At 32.0% G+C, this 26,625-nt stretch overlaps 9 protein-coding genes across 9 annotated transcripts; 3 read left to right on the plus strand and 6 right to left on the minus strand.

Annotated features, from left to right (window-relative positions):
* Positions 1-77: 77 nt before the first annotated feature.
* On the minus strand, positions 78-1,097 carry CBP3 (Cbp3p; the record flags this gene model as incomplete). The annotated part of the gene is made up of 1 exon (XM_004177480.1): positions 78-1,097. The coding sequence occupies one exon, from the start codon at positions 1,095-1,097 to the stop codon at positions 78-80; it is 1,020 nt and encodes a 339-aa protein (XP_004177528.1).
* Positions 1,098-1,784: 687 nt separating this feature from the next.
* On the minus strand, positions 1,785-5,978 carry ITC1 (Itc1p; the record flags this gene model as incomplete). The annotated part of the gene is made up of 1 exon (XM_004177481.1): positions 1,785-5,978. One exon carries the CDS (start codon positions 5,976-5,978, stop codon positions 1,785-1,787), a length of 4,194 nt encoding a protein of 1,397 aa, XP_004177529.1.
* Positions 5,979-7,309: 1,331 nt separating this feature from the next.
* On the minus strand, positions 7,310-9,034 carry TBLA0A02100 (uncharacterized protein; the record flags this gene model as incomplete). The annotated part of the gene is made up of 1 exon (XM_004177482.1): positions 7,310-9,034. One exon carries the CDS (start codon positions 9,032-9,034, stop codon positions 7,310-7,312), a length of 1,725 nt encoding a protein of 574 aa, XP_004177530.1.
* An 883-nt stretch (positions 9,035-9,917) lies between these two features.
* On the minus strand, positions 9,918-10,571 carry TBLA0A02110 (60S ribosomal protein uL1; the record flags this gene model as incomplete). The annotated part of the gene is made up of 1 exon (XM_004177483.1): positions 9,918-10,571. One exon carries the CDS (start codon positions 10,569-10,571, stop codon positions 9,918-9,920), a length of 654 nt encoding a protein of 217 aa, XP_004177531.1.
* Positions 10,572-11,263: 692 nt separating this feature from the next.
* On the minus strand, positions 11,264-13,777 carry TBLA0A02120 (transient receptor potential ion channel family protein; the record flags this gene model as incomplete). The annotated part of the gene is made up of 1 exon (XM_004177484.1): positions 11,264-13,777. The coding sequence occupies one exon, from the start codon at positions 13,775-13,777 to the stop codon at positions 11,264-11,266; it is 2,514 nt and encodes an 837-aa protein (XP_004177532.1).
* Positions 13,778-15,974: 2,197 nt separating this feature from the next.
* TBLA0A02130 (transient receptor potential ion channel family protein) lies at positions 15,975-18,044 on the minus strand (the record flags this gene model as incomplete). The annotated part of the gene is made up of 1 exon (XM_004177485.1): positions 15,975-18,044. The coding sequence occupies one exon, from the start codon at positions 18,042-18,044 to the stop codon at positions 15,975-15,977; it is 2,070 nt and encodes a 689-aa protein (XP_004177533.1).
* An 863-nt stretch (positions 18,045-18,907) lies between these two features.
* GRE1 (Gre1p) lies at positions 18,908-19,471 on the plus strand (the record flags this gene model as incomplete). The annotated part of the gene is made up of 1 exon (XM_004177486.1): positions 18,908-19,471. One exon carries the CDS (start codon positions 18,908-18,910, stop codon positions 19,469-19,471), a length of 564 nt encoding a protein of 187 aa, XP_004177534.1.
* Positions 19,472-20,507: 1,036 nt separating this feature from the next.
* ECM5 (Ecm5p) lies at positions 20,508-24,479 on the plus strand (the record flags this gene model as incomplete). The annotated part of the gene is made up of 1 exon (XM_004177487.1): positions 20,508-24,479. One exon carries the CDS (start codon positions 20,508-20,510, stop codon positions 24,477-24,479), a length of 3,972 nt encoding a protein of 1,323 aa, XP_004177535.1.
* Positions 24,480-25,147: 668 nt separating this feature from the next.
* On the plus strand, positions 25,148-26,533 carry TBLA0A02160 (cation diffusion facilitator family transporter; the record flags this gene model as incomplete). Its single annotated transcript, XM_004177488.1, has 1 exon — positions 25,148-26,533. The coding sequence occupies one exon, from the start codon at positions 25,148-25,150 to the stop codon at positions 26,531-26,533; it is 1,386 nt and encodes a 461-aa protein (XP_004177536.1).
* Between the last annotated feature and the right edge of the window lie 92 nt (positions 26,534-26,625).

Genomic DNA, 26,625 nt, shown 5'->3' on the forward strand with positions numbered 1-26,625 from the left:
ATATTAGAAGGTATATGATTGTGTTATCCAGTGGATATTGTTTAGTATATGTTAAATGAGAATACAATTATAATTCTCTAATTAGTATAAGATAGTTTACTATGCTCACTTGGCAAGAGATCTGTTTCTGTTTCGTACTTTTTAATAATACTTTGCTTTAATTTGTTTTCTTGTTCTGGAGTTAATCTTTCTACAACTTCGTTTGGTGGAACAAATTTAAAATTCCCCTTGGCAAATTCTCTGTCTGACATTTTGCTTAAAACATACAACTGAGATCTTACATATCTAACAATAGCCTCTAGTTGGACCATGTCAATATTTTTTCTACCACCGAACAAATTTCTCCATAGAGCTGTTGCTAAAGTTGCGTCATCGGTGAAAAATCCTTCATCATAAGCAAATACTGCACCACGTAATTGGGTATTAAAATCCTTCAAGTATTGATCAACAATTCTCCCTGATTTAACATTCATTTCTTCAAATAACCTTCTTTCAATATCTAAAAAGGTTCTATCAACCAACTTTTGTTGATAATTCTTACCATACTTGAATGGCATTGCACGCATTCTTGTAAATAAAATCCATTCATGTAAGATGGTGATTTGAAACCATTGGGAAAAAGTACGTGGTAAATTTAAACTTTCATAAAAAAATTTACAACTTTCACTTAATTCTTCATCATCATATTGTAGCCCTTGCTCTTTACATAACATATAGTAATAAGAGCCTGCAACTGGACCTGCCCTAACACGATCCATATCTAATTTTAGCATATTAATCACAACTTCACCCATTGCTGATTTCCATTTAGGAAGGTGATATTTGCTTGATTCATATTTTGAATGCGCTAATTTGATAATTTTTATTTTTTTTACTGGAGCAACGATCTCATAGTCAGCTGGCATGGCCTTTGTATGAGATTTCTTGATAAGATTTTCAGGCGAGTCATTGCTTATTGAATGATTTGTTCTTATTCCATTTAATCCTGCCCTTGTTAAGGAAGCTCCCACATTGGTACTGTGTATAATTGCTTTGCTGTTTGCTCTTAAAAGACAACTCCTTATTATGGGAGTGCTAACCCACTTAAAATTACTCATTATCGTATACAATTGCACAGGTTATATGTATTGCCTTTGCTATGTTCAGTTAAGATAATAATTATCTAACAACTAATATATTCTTGGTATTAGCATCTTACTCCAGTTCTTTTAAACCTTCGACTAAAAAACCCTTTAGTTCAATGTAATTTCCAAGAAGTTCCATGTCCGATCTTTAGTCGCGTGAAAGAAAGACTAATCAAAAAATTTTATATTGTCAGAATATAGCATAAAAATAAAAAAATAGAATGTAAAAGCCATTAAAGGTCTGTTTCGTATATTTGGGTATATTAATTTTAAAAACAATTTTAAAAGTCTATTGAGAGTACATAAGTAAAACCATCTATGAATACTACAATATATTGAGCGTAGTAAGAGAGGTTCTATTAATTCATAAAATTATTAAAATCTATATATTTATAATACATGGTCATCTTGAAAGAAGTAAATTGTAATGAGTTTGAAAACGTAAAAAAGTAAAATAAAAAGCGTGCAAAAAGAATGAACAAATGTGGAACAAATGTAGAACAAATGTGGAACAAACTTAACGGTAGCCAACAATGAAGCAAAGTTAAAATATGAGGATTGATATGATGCCTTATCGAACGTGTGATACCCACATAGCTATGGACGTTGAGAAAAGTGTAGCAAAATAAAGCCTTAAAAAGAAATAATAAATCAAAAGTATCAATTTGTAGACGCAGCAATTACAGTAACTTTTGAAGTTTGATCGAGAATCTGTTTTAGTTTATCTTCTACTGATTTATCAATAACTACCTTTTGGTTACCAGTAGCATTCTTACGTAATGAAGTACCCCATACGGTCTTGGCGGTTTTATTTTTCCAGCCAATAGCATCTTCCATCATACTGTAATGGCGGAAGTTCAGCAGATCAGTTAATATTTCAGCTTGTCTTTTCTTCTTATTCTCACAAATTAATTTTAATCGTTTCTTTTCTGCACGAGCTTGAACCCTAGCTCCAGGCCTTTGAGAATTTTCACGTTTTTCCATAGTTTCTAAGATTTCATCTCTACGTTCTTCTAATTCTTTTATTTTACTGATAACTTTTCTAGTTTTAGAAGAATCGTCCAATTTCATTATTTCTTCCGCAATCCGTTCTAATTCTTCCTCATAATTATCACTTTCTTCTTCTTCCGGTTCCACAGTTGAGGATTTGTCCATTTTATCTTCATTTTTGTCATTTTCTGCCCCAGTTGTTTGGTTTTGGACCTTCTTGCCTGTAAGAGCTTCCAGTTCAGCATCAGTAAATTCATTTTCAGCTAATTCTTCATATAAAAGCTTTTCAGTGTCATTTTTTTCGAATAAAGATAAAACTTTATTTCTATGATTATAACATTTTTCGATCGTATGCTCAATATTACCAAATTGCCGGATTAAATCATGCTCACGACGTCCCCAAGTATCGAACCATTCTAATAAGACTTTAACATCTTCATAGCTCTCAATGCAATGCCATTGGCTTTCTGATAGCATTAACCCTCTTGGACTTTCATCAATAATTTTCTTTTGAATTGGAGTCAATTCAATGTATTGATTAGGAGCACCTGTTGAATCAACTAATTCTGTTTCGATTTCAGGTTCTATATAACAGAATGATCCATCATCTTTTTGTTTAATATGGAATACTTCGGTAGTAGCCTCTACAGGCCCTTTAGTTTTAATTAGTTCTTTCCAATTTCTAATCTGTTCCCTCTCAATTCCTAAGAAAAACATTGATGCTTCTTCAGAAGGTCCTTGAATCCATATTCTACCAGAATGATAAGTTGGTGGCTCTTCATCTAATAACTCCTGAATGGATATACCACATAACTCTAACCAGTAATATTTGTTACCATATCTATCGATACCTAAAGGTTTTAATCTTTGTAAATCATTCTCCATTAGTTTTTTATCCAATAATATTTTATCATTCTTCAAATTTTCATAGACATGCTCATGTTCTTCTTGATTTTTCTTTTCCTCTTCAATTGTTTCTAATGGCTGTGGTTCTTGTCTTTCTAGCTGTAAAAGATTTGCTTGTATATTGTGAATTTTAGATTGTTCAGTTTTTAATTCTTTTGATATTCTAAATCTTTCACTACGAATATGTGAGCATAAATCCATTGATTTTTCAATTTCATACTTGATATCTGGTGAAAAATTTAATAATAAATCTACTAAAATCCATATGGAATCGATTTTTTCAGACAACGTTAAATTTCTACAAAAATTTTTCCACATTTGTTTTGGCAATTGGCTTGCAGAAATTTCCTTTGGAACAATTTTTTCAGTGAAGTTAATAACAATATCTTTATAAGATGGAACATACATACTGTCTTGAAAAATACCCAATAGAATTAATAGCCAATGGCCATTATTGAATTGCCTTTTAGTCAATCGTTCAGCCCAATTTACATTACGATAATTTAAACATTTTTCCAGAATTGGATCAATTTCGTCTTCTTCAGATTCTGCCTCTTCCTCTTCCTCTTCCTCTTCCTCTTCCTTTTCTTCTTGTTCTTGTTCTTGTTCTTCTTTAGATTCGGATTCCTTTTTAACAACTTCTTCCGCTTTTACCTTTGAAGCTACTTCAGCTGTGGTATCATTGTCATCCTCTTTCTTAGTTGTGATATCTTCCTTTTCTTGTTTAATATCATTTAATTTTCCATCTATATTTGTATTCGTAGTGGAATCCTCAGTAGCATTTTCCTCTTTAACTTCATATTTAATATCTCTTTTGTCTTCTTCTTCTTCTTCCTTTTCAATTTCAGGTTCTTCTAACCATTCTTCAACTACTAAGCAAGTCCAGTTCCCATTTTCATCAATGAAAAGACGTAAAAGAGCTGCAAATGCTTCTAGTAATAAAGCAGAGCCATTATGATTAACGTTATCTAAAATATCATCAGTAGCTTCTTCATCGAGTTCTATTCTATAACTAATATCCTCAGTATTTTTCCCTTTTATCAGTTGTCTTACCTCTGGATTACGTTGCCAATCTGAATCATTATTTGATTTGTCATCATTTTCTTCTTCTTTCATCTTTTCAGATTCTTTATCTTCATCTTCACTATCACTATCATCAGCTATTTTAATTGAATTTTTTGATTCTTCAATATTCTTTGTGGTTTCAATAAATACAACTTCACCTTTCAATTCAAATGGATCCGTACATTTTAATGAAGAAATGAATTGATCTAAACTAAAATGGGATAAATATAGTTTAGTGTTAAAAGTGTTCAAAAATTGATAAACTTGTAATAATTTATCCATATTTTCAATTGAATGGAATGGCTTGTCATCAACTTGGATTCGTTCTAATAATGAGTTATAATGATATAAATTTTGGAAAACACTAGGCGAGCCCTTATATGGGAGAGCTAAATCATCCACAATACTTGTAATTACTGCAACTGAAGGTTCAGGAGCAACTGACAATTTTTCCTGTTGTTGTGCCTGGAGCATTTGTTGTTGTTGTAAGAGTAATAATTCATCAGGTAGTGGTTGTTGCTGCTGTTGTTGTTGTTGCTGTTGCTGCTGCTGCTGCTGCTGCTGCTGTTGCTGATGTTGTAGATGTAATTGGTGCTGTTGTTGGTGTAGTTGTTGATGTAACTGTTGTTGTTGTAATTGCTGTAGTTGTTGTTGCTGCTGCAACTGTAGTTGGTAGTCTTGGATAGTTTGATCATTAGCTCTTTTCTTTTTGGATTGTTGGTAATTAATTGATTGATCTAAGTTATTAGATGTATTTATTTCATTATAATTCATATCTCTTTGACGTTTATTATTATGTTTATTTGTTAGATCAGCAGATTCATTAATAAATTCCAAATCATCGGCACGGAATTGATGAGTTACACCACCACTACTATTAATATGTGCAATATCATCTGTGATCGTGTTATTTGAAGTAGAATTATTCGTACTATTGTTTATTGGAGGAGTATCATGCTTAGTTCTGGATTTCTTGGAAGATCTTTGTGAAACTACTTCAGGTTCATCATCTTTATATTTCAACATATCGGAAGGCCAATCCATTGTAAGACCATAGATTGGTAAATATTCTTCTTTAACACACCAAGGTGCACCCATTTTGGTGGAAGCTCTACATAAAGTAATCTTACAAAAGCATTTTATCAAATGTTTTGTAAAAGTAGAACGATCTCTATAAATTTGATTCTGATCGGCAATGACTGATTTACTATTATTCAATTCTTCCATTAACATATATTTACAATAGGCTGGCATTATGACTTCATTAGTGTTTGGATCCATTGTGGCATTGAATTCTGCTTTTTCTTTCACCACATAAGGTTTTTGTATGCTCGTTGTGTTACTATTATTATTATTATTTAACTGTTGAGATTGAGATTGAAAATCGTAATGAGAATCCGCTGAATTGTTATTATAATCATTAAAAGGTTGCGGACTTGACTGTTGAGATTGGTTTGTGGATGATGTAGCTGTATTTTGATTTGTTGTGGTATTTGTTAAATCTCTGTTTCTACGCAAATAAACATATTCACCAGGGAAAAAATCGTTTTTGAATCTTGTATAAACGTTTTCCACCAGATTATCCAATCTTCTGATGGAATTAAAATGTAAGAATCTTGCTACTGGCTCTCTCAATTTAATTGGGAATTTTTCTTCTACATATTTAAATTGTGTTTCCTCTGAATCCAAAGCTTCAAAAAACGTTAAACATGATGTCCCAGTAATTTCACATGTAAAGTGATGCCTAGTGTAAAACTCTAATCTCTCTAAATATTCTTCATATGATAAAAACCATTCACCAGTTTCATCGATATGCCAAACTTGAATATTTAAATCATGTGGTAAAGGTTTTGGATCAGGCAATACAATTGCTTTTCTTTTGTATAAAACCATTGCACACTAATAGGATCTAATTTTTTTCTTCTTTTTTTTAATATTGGATTCAAAATATACTAAAAAAAATTAAAATTAATTGCTTAGTTCTAAAACAGTAATACGAAATTTAAAAAAAAATGTCAGTGACACAGATCTCTTGTTTTTAAAAAAAATAAATAAAAAAAGTTCTATGTGTACTGATGATGCAATAGGAATATATCAATGCTAGTAATGGTTATCGCTAAATTTTACCAAAAAAAGGAAAATATAGATGAACGATAGATTGCAAAGTCTAATTGGTAAATTATCAAAGATGATTAAGCTAATATGTCAAAATGTATATTGCTGATCGGGACGTATCCTTTATTTGCTTATTGAGCGGATATAAGAGTTATGATCTAATGTCAAATGTAGATTTTGTTTAGTTGGACTACAACTAAAAAAATTTTTTTTTTCAAACTTCTCCTAATAATTAGATGTGTTTTTTTAATGTTATATATTTTCTTAAAAAATAAATAATTTCTTATTTTCTAAATTGGTCTTCTTTTTAATGTTTTTAATTTTTCTTATTTTTTTCTATTTTCTGACTTTGGTATTTTTCCGTACGTAATGCTCCGGCCGCGTCAAATTGCCCAGAGACTCAACGAGATCGTACAAAGGGACAAATGGAAATTGATATCCTAAAGAGGGAATTTTCTCTGTTCATCACGAGACTAAAATTTTTGTATGCAAGATATCAATACTTCAAATAATAATTCAATTTAGAAAACTATTATTTGGTTGAAAACAATTAGCAATTACTTTTGACTTGTTCTTTTTATTCTGATTTTTTCAGAACTATCATGCCCTAAGTTAATTAGGGAAACTGTTTAGGAATTGTAAGAGCGGAAATAACCCAATATGGTAATTGTGGAAGGATTCAGTCCAACGGACATCGGCATCGGTTGTTACCGAAAGCAGTAAGAGGAAGCTAGCGGTAAAAAATATACATATACATATATAAAAGTAATACAATAAATGGTTATCAAAATAGTAGTATCATTAGATTAAATCAAATAATTATATATATCATATATCATATATAGAATGGTGGTGGTATTACATATTAGTGTTGGTGGCATTAGCAGGAGCGTTAACAGGCGCATTAGCATTGTCTGAATATTGATTATAAATAAGAGAAAATCAATAATTAAAAAAAAAAAAAAAACATAAAATAAAGCGTAAGACATTAATGATGCTGGAAAATGAAATGAGAAGAGGGGGGGTGGCGTGTTATTGGATGCATGGTGAGAAGAAATGTGTACGTTATAAGTTTGGAAGTTTAGTAGGCATATATTTTTTGGCCATTGTTATTGGTCAGGGGGCATTACCATACTCTTCAATTCATCCAATACGAATCTTGGAACGTTTAGATGTTTGCAAGTAATGACAATATTTTCATCTACAATACACATCAACAGAGAGATTTCGATCTTTAGCAGTAGTTTCTTGGAGACACCACACACTTTAGACATGTAGAGATGTGAATGGACTGAATCTTCTATCAATTTCGTGGCAATACGTATCGTAGCAATGATTAATCTATGGATTTCATTTTCGTGTAATATAATTTTCAATTTTAAAGCACCATTTTCGCCGTCTCTTGTCAATAGCAAGATTTGCAATAAATATGATGCAGATAAATAAACAATAGGTCCAAACATACATTTAGATTGGATTCTTTTGATGAATTCTCCAAATGATAAAGTAGGTGTACTTTTCATCTTGAAATTATTGAATTCATCATTTTCATCAGTATTAATTTTATATTGGTTTATATTGGAAGCTAAATGGGAGGTCCCATTATTATCATCAGTCAAATTTTCTTGTTTCTTGGATAATTCAAAAATACATGAGATAGAATCATGGAACATATTGATAGAAGCTTCTTCATCTATAGTTGGAGCTTCGTTAGAAATAGAGTCTTTATATTTTTTATAAATCATGGGAATTTCTGAATTTGAAACCGAAGCTGCCTTATTTTCATTTCTCAATTGTTCATCTCTAATATTACTGATATTTAAATCTTTGAAATTTAATATTTGTTCGTTTAATTGATTCAAGAATGATATCGAAGACAGTGGAGACGGCGATTTCGAAGAAACTAATAAATCTTGACTACTCGACCCACCCATTATTTGTGATTGTTGCCGACTTGGTGTTGGTGTATTTCTACCAGACGATGAAAGAAACGATGTTGTTGATAAATTAAACTTATTTGGATCTTTCAATAAGTTTGCCAAATCATTCCGGTCACTGATATCCTCCGTAGGATCATTCATTTCCTTTGTGATATTACTTTGGAGGTCTAGGTCCCCTTCAGTATTACCAGATTTGCTATTGTTATTTAAAAGATTGGCGTTCCCATTAATACTTAATTCTTTGTCGCTCAGTTCGAAATTAGAGATATAATCCATGGGGGATGTTGTTTGGGTAGCTACATCGCTCAATGGTCTATATAATCCATCATTAGTAAACACTTCAGCTCTTAACTTATCAATTCTATCCATATTATGAGATAAAAAATCATTTACTTGACTTGAATATTGCAATAATTCCTCAATATTTCTCTTTCTTGAGACCGGTGTACTTAACATAGAATTAGTACACGAGGAATTAGGTCTCTTAATGAAATCATCTATGGGAGTGCCTTTCCTACTTGAATTTGGATTATCTAAAAGGTCATTCTCATCATCTCCATCGTTACTTAAATCATCAACACTACGGCTATGATTCGCGTGCCCTTTTTGACTATCGATGAAACGAACTTTTTTATTATTGGTAGCCAATATAGATGTCGAATCATCATCGTCAAAGGAATTAGATAATTGGGCAAAGTTGGTATTATGGAAATAATTACTCTTTAAAGGTAATTCAAATAACGCATCTTCGTTACTGGAATTATGATGGTTTGGATGTAATTCGTCATCTAACTCATCATCAATAGTGTCACTCCAAATAGAAATGGTTCGTGAAAGAACGTTATCCACATTTGTTACAGTTTTACTGTCGGTATTTTGAGTGTCAGTATCCATATTTATTTGCTTCTTTTTTTTGCTAATAAGATTCTCGAAAAACAAAAAAAAAGTTATAGAGCAAAATCTATGGACTTTTTATTTTTATTAGTACTGTTGTTTTTAATTTCCTTTCAATTCAGAAGAAAGATTTACGTTATGGCGTTTGTTATTTTTTCAATTTTTTTTTTTAATATTATAGAATTCAACTTTAGCAATGGCAATCGGAAGTCAATATTAATAAATAATATTAACTAACTAAAAGAAAAAATATAAATAATAAGAAATAAAAATAAAAATAAAAAGACACTTTGCATTACATTTCCTCTACTTCTACAAGTTAATCATCAACAAGAGTACTCCTTATTACTGGACCCTTCCATCTCATCATGATTAAACTTTTGTTCATCCCAAGAGTTGGTGACACTTTGTCACCACAGTTTATGTCTTAACAAAATCCCCAGGATTCCCTTTACTACTGGATTAATAATAATCAAACAATAAACTAGAATAATAATAATAACAATGTATTATCAAATTATTTTGCGGGCCACTCTCGTCCGAAAGAGACGGAAAATTAATTTTTACGGAAAGAAAAAAAAGGAAAAAGAAAAACTAATAGCAATAGAAATAAAAAAAAACATGTGATTCCAGAATGTCGAATAAATGTCCAAAGGAGATAAGCGGGAATTCGGGATTTCCCGACGGAGATATTTGTCAATCTTTTCACTATGACACTTCCAGACAATTGATTGCCACTCAGGACAATATTAGATAAAAAAAAAAAAGATATATATAGATAGATATATATAGATAAAAATATATTGGATATACTATATATAATCATAGATTATATTAGGAAACAATAGAAAATGTAAGGATTAATATATATTATTAAATGCATCTAGTATAATCTGAAAGCTGGACCCATGGTAGATTTAATAACCAAGGAACCAACATTTTGCCAGTTCTTCTTCAATAAAGAGACCAAGAAGTTAACGGCCATCAAGACTTGGTTGACTAGGGCGTCTTCTTCCATTTCGACGTTACCAACGGCAACAGCCAAACATAAGACCTTCTTCAATTGGAACTTGATGGTAGATCTGACATCGGTGACCTTACCGTACAAATCGTCGTTGTGAGAAACTGGGGTTGGGAACTTACCAGCCTTGGATAATTGAGGACCCAATAATCTTGGAACTTGCTTAATCAAGACATCAGAAGCAATGAAAGCATTGTACTTCTTGGACAATTTCTTAATCAATTTCTTGTTCTTGTTCAATTTCTTCAAGTCATCAACAGACATGGCATCGACACCACAGGACTTAGCTCTGTCAACATCGAAAGCATCACCAAAGATACAGACGGACATGTTTGGTCTTGGGCAGACTGGTAATTTCAAAGAACCAGAGAAACGCTTGTCTCTTTGAGGATCGTAGTTTTTCAAACCGACTTGCAATTCGACAGTTTCCAAGAAGTTTCTCTTCTTGGTTTCATTGGAATATTTCAATAATTCCTTGATGTGTTCTCTGACTTGAGAGGAAGTAATCTTAGACATGTTTGAAGTGAGATTAGGCAATCGATCTTATAGAGTAGTCTTCCAAAAATATTTGGTGGTCCGTTAGGCTTTCGACAGTGATAATAAAATCGGTTGGTTCTTTGTGAGGAACAGTATAAGTTTGAGTGAAAAATTATTTTAGTAACCTCTTCTTTTTATAACGTATAGAACCGGTAGTAAAAAATTTACATAGAAAAATAAGTAAAAAAAAATTTTACTTTAACTTACAAGTTTTTTTTTTTTTTTTTTTTCAAATCAAATTGTCCGATCAAGTTCTTGTTTCCGTAATCAGGAATAATATATATGCAAATATTTATAGATGTGACTTTAAAAATCAACTTTCAATTGTATATTAGGAAGATAAACGTATAGAAAACAAAGCATTACAATTTTTAATTACATAAATAGATTTGTAGCATATTTTTACAGATTGAAAAAAAAAAAAAATAATAATAATAATAATAATGATAATAAATTGAAAAATTATGAATAAAATTGAAAAAGATCGAAATAAAAAATAATAAAATGTAAGAGAAGAAAGTTTATAAGAAAAAAAAACGCCGAAACCATAAAATTAAATTTAAAAGAAAATGACTAAAAAGAAGGAATAATATAGGTGAATGAGAGAATAAAATCATGAAAATCAAAGAATGGAATCAAATATAAAAACAATAAAGTCATACAGTTTTCTCCTATATGAAATCATTATTTAAAATATCAGCTCTTTTCGTATAAGCATCGTTATTTCCATTTGCTACAGCTTGAGCCATACTGTCCATGCTAAATTCTCTTGGAGGCATACCTGATGGAGAATCTGTACTAGTTGTGTTCATGGATAATCTGTTCTTATCACGAATTATACTGCTATTATTATCGTTAAAATTGATAGGTCTTTCGAAACCAAAGGATTGATCGTCGTCATCATCGTATTCACCAATCAGTTTATTTCTTGAAGTAGATTCTTGCCTTACATGGCCTGGATGTTGTTTATCATCTAGCATATCTCTTGAGGATGAGAAATTCATAATATTATACATGTTTCGATTTGGATTTGAATTGGAATTTGAATTAGTTTCAGATACGTTACTATCATTTTCTTCATCACCATAATAGATTGTATTTTCCATAGTGGTATCCTTTTCGCGATAATTTGTCGTTTGACTTTGATCCACATCACTTTGTTTTTCATTAACTTCATCGTCTGAAGAGGCAAAGATATTTTTAGGCTCTGATTTGCTCGAACTACTTTGTTCGTACAATTCATCTTCCCAGTTTTCTTGATGGTCTTTGGCTACTTCACCAAGGGCAAATAATTCATTTGCAACATTCTTGGAAACACCGGTATTTTCCATCTTGGAATATCTTTGGAATGAGGTTCTATCGTCCTTGGCTGGTCTGAATCTGACATCTGGGTTCTTGGAGAATACCATTAATACAGTGAAGCCAATGATCATCATTAATAGGATAAACGATGCTGCAGCATTCATGATAAAGAATACCCACCCCATAATGGCAGCAGATGCGTAGTTTTGATTGAATAGACCAGAAAAGAATAAGAATAAGAATGAGTTGACCACAGTGATGGTAGAGATGAAAATATTCACAATGTTTGTAGGTTTATCCAAATATGGCTTATACATGATTAGAGCAATCCAATATGCCACATCTAATAACCAACAAGCCAAGGATTGAGTTTGGCCCGACGCTTGAGAAAACCCAATAAATAATGCCTTTACCGCAATGTAGGATAAAAGCACAATGTTCCACCAATAATGAGACGCATTGAACATCGTATAGAAGAACCCGTACTTGTTCAATACTTTATTGTCACCGTATAGTAATGCAGCTGGGTTGTTGTGGATTTCAATAGATTTTCTTGCAAAATATGTAGTTCTGTAGGCAGACCATAGCATTAGACCGATAGCCATCACCAAAAACAAACATGCAATGACAATAACTGCAGCAGAGTCTCTCTCTGTGAATTCCCAGAAACTTAAAATGGTCAATTGGGTGAACCCGATATAAATATATCTCAATAAGGAACCCTTTAACACCGATCTCCAGTTTTGTCTAAATGTGAGGAATCTATACTGGTTGATCCATTTCTGTTTCACTGCTAGTTCGATACAAGCTTTGGAGACAATAATGAACCCTGCAAGAACGTACCCACACAACACAAAGAAGGTAAACCCTGTACAGACCACTGATGTATCTTCGATATTCATGGAATAAGCCATACGTCTAATACCTCTGTAGATAAGCACTGAGTCATTACCATAAAGAGTATCCCCGAAGTTTCTTTTCTTTAAGTACGAATCGATTTTGAACAATTTAACATTTCTCTTGATAAAATTAGATAATTGGACCAATCTTTTTCTTTTCCTTTGAGTTAAAACGGCTGTGATGGTGGAGGTCAAATTTAAAGTCGGAGTCCCACCTGTAGCTTCCACATACCAACGGAAGATCTTTTGCATGAAATGAATTCTAATCAACCCCATAGACCAAGCCATATTTTCCGCCCAAGCAGAAGCAATAGGTGGTAAATGTCTTACGTGCTGCATAGACACGACAGCCACGGATTGGAAATAAAGGAACAGAGACATGGTGTTTGCTGAAACATGTGAAGCCGCGGCGGAGTTACCAAAGGTGGAAAGACAGGCAGACAACAAAAGACCCAAACCAGCCACAATGGCGGTGGCCCATTTCACACCAATTTGTGAAACAGTCTTACCGTTACTCACAAATACTTCGATGCAGGCCAAATAATCGGAATCGTTGTTGTAGAGCCTTAATCTTGCATATGCATCTATATCTGGGACCTGGTAAGCAATGCCTGGAATCATATCAGTATATTTCTTTTCGATATATTCGACGGAATCGATCTCGACATCACCTGAATGTAAAGGACAAAACTGTTTCCAACCAATGGAACATAAATCGATTTCCTTGGTGATAAACTTGAACCCATATGCGTAAACTTCGACCAGGGCTGTGATATAATCATCAATTTCCGAGGTCATGGTCAAATCATAATGCAATGATCTATCCTTGGGGTTAAAAGTGACATCAAAACTGTTGGCGTATAATTTCGAGTCTTTCATGCATGTTACCAAAGACGTGGCAAATAGAGTGGATTTAGCATGGGTGAACGGCACCCATATGAATAAGAATGCGAGTGAGAGTATGAAATTCGATATTAATTTCATGGCTTAAGGTTTAGGCAGAGCCAGATAGAATATATTAGCGAGGGTAAAAAAGTATATTTAAATTAAAAGAAGGGAAGAAGAGAAGAGCAACTGTTAGCGTACTATTGTCTTTATTTTTTTTTTTGGATTTTTGTATTAAAAGTTTGGGGGGGAAGGAGAATATAAGCGTGTGGTATGTGTATCGAATATTTTGGCCGAACCAGAGGTAGAGGAGGGTCAGGTTATCTCGATACAGTTGTTGATATTTGAGTAGTTTTAATATAGAAGATTTGCAATGTTGTTTTGTTAATGCAAAATAAAAAATACAAAATACAAAAAAAGAAAAAGAAAAAAAATAATATAAAGTGTTCGATGAGAAAAGATGCTAGAGTGTAGTTAAATTTGTTGGATTAGAATGAAGGCTAAGTTAGGATTTAATTGCAAATTCGAAAATTTAAGAAATTAAGCAAAAAGTAAGCTCGAATTTACATTACAATGGCAAATAGAGAATAAATTATCTATCTAATTTGCAATTGACAAAAAAATAAAACAAAAAAAATATAATTTATTATTGGAACTTGGAACTTGGAAAAAGTAAATAAATAAAAAGAAATTTAATAAATATTTGATGACTGCAATAGTGAATTCATTACCTTATAGAATCACGGATAATTAGATGGTTGGTGAAACGCGGGACAGCCCCTCCATGTTTCCCGATCTGGCGCGGCCTGCGGGCTGGTCTCCGCTGTAAGCGGCCGCGTCGCGCGTCGCGGTGTGCTGCGTGCTGTTCTGGGCGCTTTCCGGATCAGGTTGCTGTCTTGGGATCGTATGCCAGATTTGGGTGCATATCCGGTTTGGGCAAAAGACTGGCTGAACTCGAAACGAGCATGGCTTAAACGGGAAATGGCGGGGCCGTATACGACGATGCGGAAATCGGTCACGTGCGTGTCAGTAGGTTTTCTTTCTCTTTTTTGCCTTCTTTTTGTGTCAGCAAATAGAGGTGTCAGTAATGGCAATGGTGATCTAAGAGTGGGTGGATAATAATAATCCATGAGTAAAAGGGCAATGGTGAATTGGCCATGGAGTGATGGTATTGATATAGGATATTGTATGCGAGATTGGATGAGACTGGCTGAGACTGGCTGAGACTCATGTATGGGTTAGGGCTGTTGTTTTTTTGTTTGGTGCCATGTTTTGCTCAGCCTGCATATATTAATATGATTACTACTCAAACAACTGTACTATCAAGATGTACATTGAATCTGATGTTGTTGATTTTGTTTACTTCTTACCACTACATTAAGCTTGTGAAGCAGAAAAGACTATAAAATATTTATATTTGTATTTTTTTATATATTATAATTAATGTTTTTAGGTTACAGAGAAAAATTAGGGAAATGTTTTATTCATATCATAAATTTAAACATATCCAAGAATTTCCATTGAAGAAAGCCTTTTTCTACCAATCATTATAGAAAATCATTCCGTCGGAACCTGTTTCCATTCTAATAAAATCCCTCGTATATCTAAGCCGAAAACGATTCTATAATTAGAACTAGGTTCTTACAGAATACATTTTTGTTAGGAATATAATTATACTACGCAATTCTTGGAATTATTTATAGACGCCATTACCCAAGCGAGTGTCCCAAGAAGTTCGTTCCAACTAAATAACTTCGTTTCCAAGATAAAAAAAAGAATATTAAAAAAGAAGCAAAATAAAAGGAATGTTCAACGAAAAATCAGATACCTAAAAGAGCAACCACATACGATCAGTCCCCTGATCAGCGGGTGCCTGTTGGGATCTGATCTGATCTGTTTTGGGCCATAACATTTGCAAGAATTGTCACATTTTTTTTTCTTTTCGCGACGGTAAAACTTTTTATTCTTTTCGCGTTTTATTGGTCTAGATCAAGTCTTGGAATTTTCAATGCCATAAAGAGACAATAACCAAAGGATTTCGCTGCTTGCAGTAAGATTACAGAGACTGGCTACGCGAAATTATTTTGTAAACTGCCACTTTTTACTAGAACTAGTGGGCATTTATGAAATATGAATGAACCTTATTTCATGATAAGAGTCTTCTGAACCAGTTCAACCATAGCAGAACGCATTACGTTTCATCAGAGATTATGTAAAGACTTGGTATTTGCACAAAACTCCTCTTACGAATACTAGATTCCATTACATTGCTATTTTAAGGAGTGTGCAAGTTATCTTAGGACAATCCCTTTGCTGAGGATGCTGTAATGTAATCATCTTGTTTTTCAATAACTTCGTCCTCCAATAATACAAAGTTCTCTTTAGGCTCTGATTTGCTCGAACTACTTTGTTCGTACAATTCATCTTCCCAGTTTTCTTGATGGTATTTGGCTACTTCACCAAGGGCAAATAATTCATTTGCAACATTCTTAGAAACACCGGTATTTTCTGTCTTGGAATATCTTTGGAACGATGCTCTATCATCGCTAGCAGGTCTGAATCTGACATCTGGGTTCTTGGACAATACCATTAATACAGTGAAGCCAATGATCATCATTAATAGGATAAACGATGCTGCAGCATTCATGATAAAGAATACCCACCCCATAATGGCAGCAGATGCGTAGTTTTGATTGAATAGACCAGAAAAGAATAAGAATAAGAATGAGTTGACCACAGTGATGGTAGAGATGAAAATATTCACAATGTTTGTAGGTTTATCCAAATATGGCTTATACATGATTAGAGCAATCCAATATGCCACATCTAATAACCAACAAGCCAAGGATTGAGTTTGGCCCGACGCTTGAGAAAACCCAATAAATAATGCCTTTACCGCAATGTAGGATAAAAGCACAATGTTCCACCAATAATGAGACGCATTGAACATCGTATAGAAGAACCCGTACTTGTTCAATACTTTATTGTCACCGTATAGTAATGCAGCTGGGTTGTTGTGGATTTCAATAGATTTTCTTGCAAAATATGTAGTTCTGTAGGCAGACCATAGCATTAGACCGATAGCCATCACCAAAAACAAACATGCAATGACAATAACTGCAGCAGAGTCTCTCTCTGTGAATTCCCAGAAACTTAAAATGGTCAATTGGGTGAACCCGATATAAATATATCTCAATAAGGAACCCTTTAACACCGATCTCCAGTTTTGTCTAAATGTGAGGAATCTATACTGGTTGATCCATTTCTGTTTCACTGCTAGTTCGATACAAGCTTTGGAGACAATAATGAACCCTGCAAGAACGTACCCACACAACACAAAGAAGGTAAACCCTGTACAGACCACTGATGTATCTTCGATATTCATGGAATAAGCCATACGTCTAATACCTCTGTAGATAAGCACTGAGTCATTACCATAAAGAGTATCCCCGAAGTTTCTTTTCTTTAAGTACGAATCGATTTTGAACAATTTAACATTTCTCTTGATAAAATTAGATAATTGGACCAATCTTTTTCTTTTCCTTTGAGTTAAAACGGCTGTGATGGTGGAGGTCAAATTTAAAGTCGGAGTCCCACCTGTAGCTTCCACATACCAACGGAAGATCTTTTGCATGAAATGAATTCTAATCAACCCCATAGACCAAGCCATATTTTCCGCCCAAGCAGAAGCAATAGGTGGTAAATGTCTTACGTGCTGCATAGACACGACAGCCACGGATTGGAAATAAAGGAACAGAGACATGGTGTTTGCTGAAACATGTGAAGCCGCGGCGGAGTTACCAAAGGTGGAAAGACAGGCAGACAACAAAAGACCCAAACCAGCCACAATGGCGGTGGCCCATTTCACACCAATTTGTGAAACAGTCTTACCGTTACTCACAAATACTTCGATGCAGGCCAAATAATCGGAATCGTTGTTGTAGAGCCTTAATCTTGCATATGCATCTATATCTGGGACCTGGTAAGCAATGCCTGGAATCATATCTGTGTATTGCTTTTCTATATACTGTACAGATTCTATTTCCACATCACCTGAATGTAGGGGACAAAACTGTTTCCAACCAATGGAACATAAATTTATTTCCCTGGTGAGGAACTTGAATCCATATGCATAAACGTCGACAGTTGCCGTAATATAATCATCAATATTGGAAGTCATGACCAAATTGTAATGTAACGATCTGTCCTCTGGATTAAAAGTAACATCAAAACTATTGGCATATAACTTTGAGTCCTTTTTGCAAGTGACCAAAGACGTGGCAAATAATGTGGGTTCCGCATTTACGAATGGTAACCATGGGCAATACACTATTAATGACACTAACAAATTTAGTATCAATTTCATGACTGACAACCTTAGGTGTAAATATATATATATATATATATATATATATTTGTGTGTGTGTGTGTATGTGTGTGTGTATGTGTGAAATTTCAATATCCTTTTGAAAAATTTTTAAAAAATGGGGTTAGATTAATAGATAATTATTCTTAAACACTTATTATCAAATATGTATTTCAAAAAAAAAAACAAAAAATAAATTAGAAACAAATCATTCTTAAAACTCCGAAAGCAGTATTTCATTTAATAGGAAATTGGTATATAATAAAATTTTTTTTGAAGAGTCACTATAATATATTAAAGAAACACGAATAATTTTACTAGTAAATAAAATGCGGGGAACTTTCTCATCGGCACAATCATACGGAATAGTTTCCGAATTTAGAATAAATTCCTCTTGGAATTTGCTCGAAAAAATAGTATATACCAACTCAAGAAAATTCAATTTAAAAACGAAATGAAATACTAAATTAGGAAATAAACGGAGATATAAGACAATAAAAATGCACGTGTTACCAAATCATTCAGTCACATTTTAATTACCGGGTAATACTTTATCGGTCACAAATAATGCGCCACTATATATCTGATTAGACGACAAAATATAATGTGGTATGACGCAATTTATGGGACACCCTTAAACGTGCCGCATATATATGAGAATGATCGTGTGATTTAACCATAAATATTTAACTTAACTACTAGCTCACCACTATACAACCGAATATATCTGACAATTGGTAGAGTTACCCCTAAATATGCTTTCAATTTATTGACTTGTCAATTATAAAAAGAACAAATCTTGAGATATAGTACAAGCAAAATGAATCACCATGAACAAGAAGGAAACAAATAAATAGCAAAAAATGTCGAATTTCTGGAATAAAATGTCTGATAAGTTGAGTGGTCATTCGAATGACCACAATAATAATCGTGATCGGTACGATACCAACATGAACGACGATACATATACGTCCGAGAACCGTAATTATAGTACTCATGGGTCTCATCAAAAGAAACCTATGAATTCTCGTTCTTCTTCTGGTAATAACATGAGAACAAATTCTTCTAATAGAAACTATGGGAATAGTGGTAATGATAATATTTTGAACACGACCCATTCTAATGAGTATGGAGGATTGAGCTATGATGATGATGATGACATGGGAGATATGAAGATGCATCCAAATTCCAGAACATCGCCTAGAACCAAGAAAAACACTACTAGATCATCATACGATAATGATAATTACAATTATAATACAAGTAACGCCAATATGATGCAAGACGATTATGATACTTCGAGAAGATCTGGTAATAGATCATCCCAGAGAAATACCTCTTCTGGTAGAGGAAACTCGAGAAACGATGGAATGATGCAGGAAGACTACGATGATGACGTCAGGAGAAACAAAAAGGGACTTTGGTAGAACCCTAATTTTTCTAATAATTTTCTATATTACTTCGTTTTATATCGTTTAAGATCTGCTTAGTTTAGTTTAAACATATGTATTTAAAAAAATAAAAATTAAATAAAAAAACAACATTACTTTGGAACGTTATTCCTTCACCATATTTAACAAAAAATATCAACGAATAATCAAAATTAATAATATTTTTTTTCTAAATCATGCTTTATACTATCACAATGCCAAGTGTATCACAATTTATTTGTGCTTAACTTTTAGTCTCCTTCTTCTTATTTTTTTTTACTAAAGATACAATACTCTTAACATTGCTCTGAATACTTATTTAGGAAATATTTGCACCTTACCCACCATTTGTATACCCCGGTTTCATCTAACTCTTCACGATACTCCGTAAAGAAATATATCACGCTAATGGGGGCAATTTGCCTTTAACGTGAACAATTTCAGGAGATGACCCGTTAGAGAACATTCCTATTAATTTACATTAAATTTAAACATTGCGTTCAGCCAAGCTAGAGATTCTTTTTCTTTTAACTCACGTTACAACTGAAAAAGAAAAATTCCAAAAACTTGCCAATCTTCACTACTAAATTACATCAAACTATAAACGAATATCTTTTCATATAATGACATACCACTGATCAATTTTACTAGAGAAATCTTTTATGAAAAATCGATCGATAAATCTGAAACGAAAAATCCACCAACCCTAAGTCTTTCGTGAACCCTAATTTGGTTTGGCCCATGCCCTTCGGCGTCATGCTTCCGTGGAAATTTTAAATTTTATAAAATTCATACAATTTAAAAGATTCAAAATTCTAAAACTTCATTCCGCTACCAAATTTTATTGGAAATTCAATAGAAAATAAAAAAAAAGTGCTTTCAATAAACATATTAGTATGGTTATTTAAAAAATTGTCTTAAAAAGTATTTTAAAATTATCAATAAAATTACAATTGCAAACAGAAAATAAAAAAAACAACAATATTGTACAATATTTTGAAATAAAGTAGAAATTAAAAGTTGTTTATTTATTATGTTTGAAAACACTAAAGGTTTTAATATCATTAATAATGATTCATTAGATTTCCCAGCTAAAATCTTCCATAATGATATTAATAAAAATTTAGTAACTTATAGAAATCTAATACCTACTTTAGATTTACATGATGATCCAATAATAAAGGGGCCAGCTGATTTGGGCCAATTATATGATCAACTAAGAGATATTGCAAAACCATATGGTGCAATTAAAATTAAATTTTCTAATAGAAATGTAAAAAATTTAGAGACAATTTTAGAAAAAAATTTGAAATTTCAAACTATTAGTCAACCATTAATTGCAAAAAATTATCAATTAGAAAGATTTCATTTTTATTATGATTTATACGTTTTTTTAAAACACTCAAATCAATCACTAGAAAATGAATTCGTAAAGATTAAATCTCATAAACTTGATTTATTTGAGTTCAATAATTTAATTAATTCTAAAGGGGGGTTTGATTCATTCAAAGATAAAAATATGGAGATTTGGTATTCAATACTACAAGCATTACATTTACCCCTAATACAAGATTCTATTGATTTCTTAATATTAGTTTATGAAAAAATCTTATTAGGCTTCCAATCATACGATAAAGATAATACAACTCATAATTACCCAAATTTGAAAAAAAGATCAATAGATCCAAATCTAAATCCACAATTACATCCATATAAACGTTTAAAAATTATCCAAGATTATAAAGGTATCAATTTACCCAACGAAATACGAAATTTTTACCTACCAAACACTTCAATAGATTTAAACACTTTTGCATCACCATCAATTTCAAATTCAGATAATACTTATAATTTCAGTGAATTTATTGAAAAAAATGACAAGAATTTCCAATTAATTGATTCTATATCTAATATAAATATAGATGATATTACTATTGATGATTTTGAAATTTTCTTGAATGAAATTTTAATTGACCGCTGTGAATTATTAGATATTCAAACATCAATTGATTTAACTCAATCACCTTTAAAGATCAAAACTAATTTAGATGAAATCTCATTAAATAAAAACTCATTTTTAAGTCATTTTAATCTTGATACAAATTCAATAACAACTTCTAATTATAATATAAATATGATTCTATCTAAAAAAAATTGGTCTACAAATGATTTATTTTTACCAATGATTGATTATAATCATTTTGGTTATTCCAAAATTTGGTATATTATACCTGAATCAGAATTTGAAAAATTTGAAAAATTAATACAAAATCAAAATCAATATATTGATGAATTAATAGATTCTAAACAGAATGAGAATGATCAATTCTTGAATACTAAAATTTATGAAATTTTTAGCAGTTCCAATAAAAGGAATTCTCCTGATTTCATAAAACATAATCTCCTGGAAGATTTTTACCAATATTCAAATATTAATCAAAAAATCAATCATTTAAGATATAATTCTTCTTTTCCTACAATAAACCCGGAAATATTAATGAAAAATGACATTAAATTTTATAGAGCTATTCAAGAACAAGATTCTTATATCTTTGTTCTACCAAAGACTTTTACATCTAATATTTCCACGGGCCTAAATATTTCTCAGTATAATTTATTTGCTCCATCATTTTGGTTAATACATTATTCCTTGCAATCTTCTCAATGGATGGAAAATAATAATTATTTAATTGGCATAAATCCCTTTGAGTTTTTAATGAATGTAGTATCATCACATACAAAGGATTTATTATTAGAAGACGAACCTAAAAATTTATTAATCCCAAATTTAAATAAATCAAATTATAAAGAACTAAAGGATATGCTACAGCCTCACATTATTAAAGAATTATCTGAAAGGTATAAATTTAGGTCATTATTAAATAAAAATTCCATAAAATTTAAAGAAATTTCAAACAATAAATTTGATTTCATTTCAGATTTATCGTTCACTTCCACTAGAGGTTCTAAAATTATTATTACTGAAACAAATGTTGATTCAATCACAATTTCCATTAAAGAATTTTTACAAAATTCAGATATTTTAATTAAGGAAGAGAGTAATACGAATACTAATAATCGTAGTAGTAAAATATTTTTAATTTTCAATAAAATGGCCTCTCACAATTCTAGCATATCAATAACTCTACATACCCTTTTTGAAGATGAAATATTATTGAAATTAATCGATGAAAGACAATTGCAAAGTTTCATTGATCTACTAAAAAATGAACAAAATATTGATGAACCAATAGAAATTCAAAAAAATTTACAGTCAAGTACCAAAGTTAAATATGGAACATTTCAAAACGTTGTTAATAAAGGCAAATATAAAGATAATCAATTTGTTATGAAATTAACAAGAGAATCTAACAGACTTTTAAACAAATGTCAAGCTATTATAGAATATTATTCTCAATTTCAAACTACAAATGATATTACGGTTATTAAAGTATTCGAAAACTTAAATATGAATGAAATTATTAGACCCAATAGAAAATATAGAATTGATGATATTCACGAATTACTGTCACAACTAGATCAATTTCCCATTGATCTCAAAGATTTAAAATACGTTCAAGAACTTGATATAATTATACGTAAGATTAGTGACTTCGATCGAAAATTAGAGGAAGAATTTCAAATATGGCAATCTAAAAATGAGACAACGGAACTGTTGAATTTATCTCAAATTCTTGGAATATTAAAGAAATCGTTGAACTTTCCCATACAACCAAATTTTGAGGAGCAAATAATCCACGAATTTCTTTACTCCAATTGGAATTATCTATTTAACAAATATTTTATCCAAACTAATACGAACTTTAATACTGAATTAACTATTGTAGAATATCTACCTATGTTTTATAATTTTTTCCAAATTGGTTTGAAATATTGCCAAGAGAAAGATCTTTCTAAATTGAAAATAGTCAAGAATTACATCCTCCAATTGGAATCTTTATTTAAAGAGTATGAAATTCTTTTGAAAAATATCAATTATTCTAATGAATTGAACTTGCAACAAATTATCAAGGTTCTTGAATATTCTTCATTAATTAATATTAACATTAGTGACAATTTATTAAAAATCTTAAAAGGAATCATTAAGGGGAGTGAAAAAAATGATATTATAAATTTGACAAATTTTTCTATTGGACAAAAATTAAAAATTAATGAACAATATTTATTTGATTTAATTGAAAATATTCGTGGTGATAAATTAGAAACTTTCCAAATAATTAAAAGATTCGACGGTTCAAAATTGGATGAAAGACTAACCTACCAGGAAGTTTCTAATGAAAAGATTTACATTAAATATTTGGATGATTGTGAAAAGTGGAAACTTGATTATGATAAGAAATTTTTTGACAATATAAATATTTCCAAAAACTGGCAAACTATCCTTTCAACTAGCCTGGATATCATCAATGATATTTATATACCTACGGATTCCGATCTGATTCGACCAGATATATATTGCTATTGTAGAGAAGGTGATATTGGAGGTACCATGATTGAGTGTGAAGTTTGCAAAGAATGGTATCATATAGATTGTATTGATAATGAAAATTTACAATCATCAGATGATCCAAAAGTCGCCTTTGTTTGTTCGTTATGCTATTGTTCCACCGATAATTCAGATGAAATAACAAAATCCAATCATCTTTTTGAATTCAAAGATCTCCAAGAAGTCCTAATCAATAGTTTTAAATTGAACCTTGTACCAGATCGAACATTAGTGAATACTTTGGTCAACTTGTATGCCAGAGTTCTAGTCTTCCGCTATCAATTACAACATAACCTTTTTAATCAAAACGATGAAATTGATACTAATATTCCTATTCCATTAATTAAGTTCTTCCTAAGAAAATTACAAGGTTCCCGCTGTAACATGCCCGACATTTCCCTAGCTTTGAAAAATTCTCTTAAAAACGATAACCAGATCCAATGTCAACATATCCTTGATAGAGGGTTGCGTATCATTACTGATTCTCATTACATCTAGAATCGTTGCTCACTCTTGCATACTACTACGTCCCACATTACTCCTTCGAATGAAATCATTTGTAAGCATATATAACTATACATTATCCTGCATACTTTATAAACGACTATAACTAACGACCATTATACAATATAAACTAACTATAGAATACTACTACCCATACCATTCTAAATCATTACTTACTTACCAAATTACTTAATTTCTATATAGTGGCATTCTTGATAAAATCACGTGCGTCACCTATTTTTGTAATTATAGCACCCTTTTTTTTCAATGCGTATCAATCTTACATAATATAGGAGCATTCTCGGCTGCCTATTTATGCCAGCTGGAACGGCAAGATCTGGGGGAAACTAAACTACGGGACCTTTAGGGTCTCGACTATCTAGAGGGTATAAAGTTTGAACCTGTCGATAGACGTCCCACAATGGATATTGGCTTTATTTAAAACCTTTGAATTAGAATCGTTCATTAAGGGTGTCATTTCCCGTTTCCCATTTCCTATTTACATTGCTTCAGATCGAAAGAAACCGAATGAATGCAATATTGGATATTTGTAAATTGATTCTGCAAAAGATATTTCATACTAGTTAAATAACGGTTTCTTAGGTGAAGAATAGTTTTTTACATATATTGAGACGCATCTCTCACTCATTATAACACTCATCATGCTGTTAGGGAGATTGCACTTGCGATTGGTACCCGTTAAGGGAGCAGCTTTGAGAGAATATGGCTTATTAAAAACGTCTTCTATTTACGTGTCCAATAATAATATTATTATAGGGACCCAGTTTCTGGGTCGTAAGGATGGCTTCTCATCAAGCTGTAGCTTCCATTGGACTGCTCGTAATGGACATAGTGTATTGGCCAAATCTTCTGGAGATTCGGTTAAATCAAAAGAAAAATTTAGTCATACACATATGAACGAGAGCGAAGAATTGGAACAAACCCATGGTCAGTCTCATTCCCATAGCCATTCACATTCTGAAGCTAACCCCATGCTTGTATTAAGCAGAGATGCTTTCAAGAATAACCCGGGTGTTCGAATTACTTGGATTGGATTAGGTATTAATGTGGCCATGGCTGCAGGTAAAGCTATTGGTGGTGTTGTATTTCACTCTCAGGCATTATTAGCTGATTCTATCCATGCATTGAGTGATTTAGTTTCTGATTTCTTGACACTTTTCTCAGTAGGTTACTCTACAGGGAAAGCAACCCCAAGTTACCCATATGGGTTTGGTAAGATTGAAACAGTTGGTTCATTAGCAGTTTCCTCCATTTTGGCTGCAGCGGGTGTATCTATAGGATGGACTTCATTGTGTGCTGTTGTGGGGCCTATAATTCCTCACACTATTCTTGAAAGCGTATATGCAATCTTTGGCCAAGGCCATAGCCATTCTCATGGTGTCCCAGAAGATGTTACCAATGTAAATGCTGCTTGGATTGCAGCTGCCTCTATTGTTGCCAAGGAGTGGGTGTTTCAAGCTACAAAAAAGATTGCTATAAGTTCACATTCCAATGTTTTAATGGCAAATGCTTGGCATCATCGTGTCGACTCGTTAACGTCTTTAGTAGCTTTGGTTACTATCACAGGAGGTTATATGTTTGATATCCAATGCCTAGATGCAGTAGGTGGGTTGATTGTTTCAGGGTTGGTTATTAAGGCTGGTGCAGATGGGATTATTTCTTCCGTGGAAGAATTAATTGATAAAGCTCTTCCCAAATCAGATTCACGTTACAAAGATGTTAACGATCATATATTGAATTCTTTAAAGACTATTGAAGTCCAAGGAAAAGAACAATATTGCACTTTAAAAAATTTGTCTATTATCATGTCTGGTAGAAATATGCTATTAGATATGATTTTAACAGTACCTGAAAATGTACCAATTACTTTACAAGATTTGGAAAAAATAAGATTCTCTTTAAGAAACGATTTATTGAAAAAATTTGTTAACATTAAAAAAGACAGTATTGAATTCGAGAATATAAATTCCAAATATTCAAACAATCTAACTGAAGATATTTGTGAACACACTCATGAGCACAAATAAAGAAACTACTCCTTCACTCTCTCATCACTCAGAGACATAATTAAACTCATTAATGGCTACAATCATCTCTCTTTATCTTTCTTATGTCTATT

The sequence above is a fragment of the Henningerozyma blattae genome, chromosome 1 (assembly GCF_000315915.1).
Source record: "Henningerozyma blattae CBS 6284 chromosome 1, complete genome".
In the NCBI taxonomy this organism is placed as follows: domain Eukaryota; kingdom Fungi; phylum Ascomycota; class Saccharomycetes; order Saccharomycetales; family Saccharomycetaceae; genus Henningerozyma; species Henningerozyma blattae.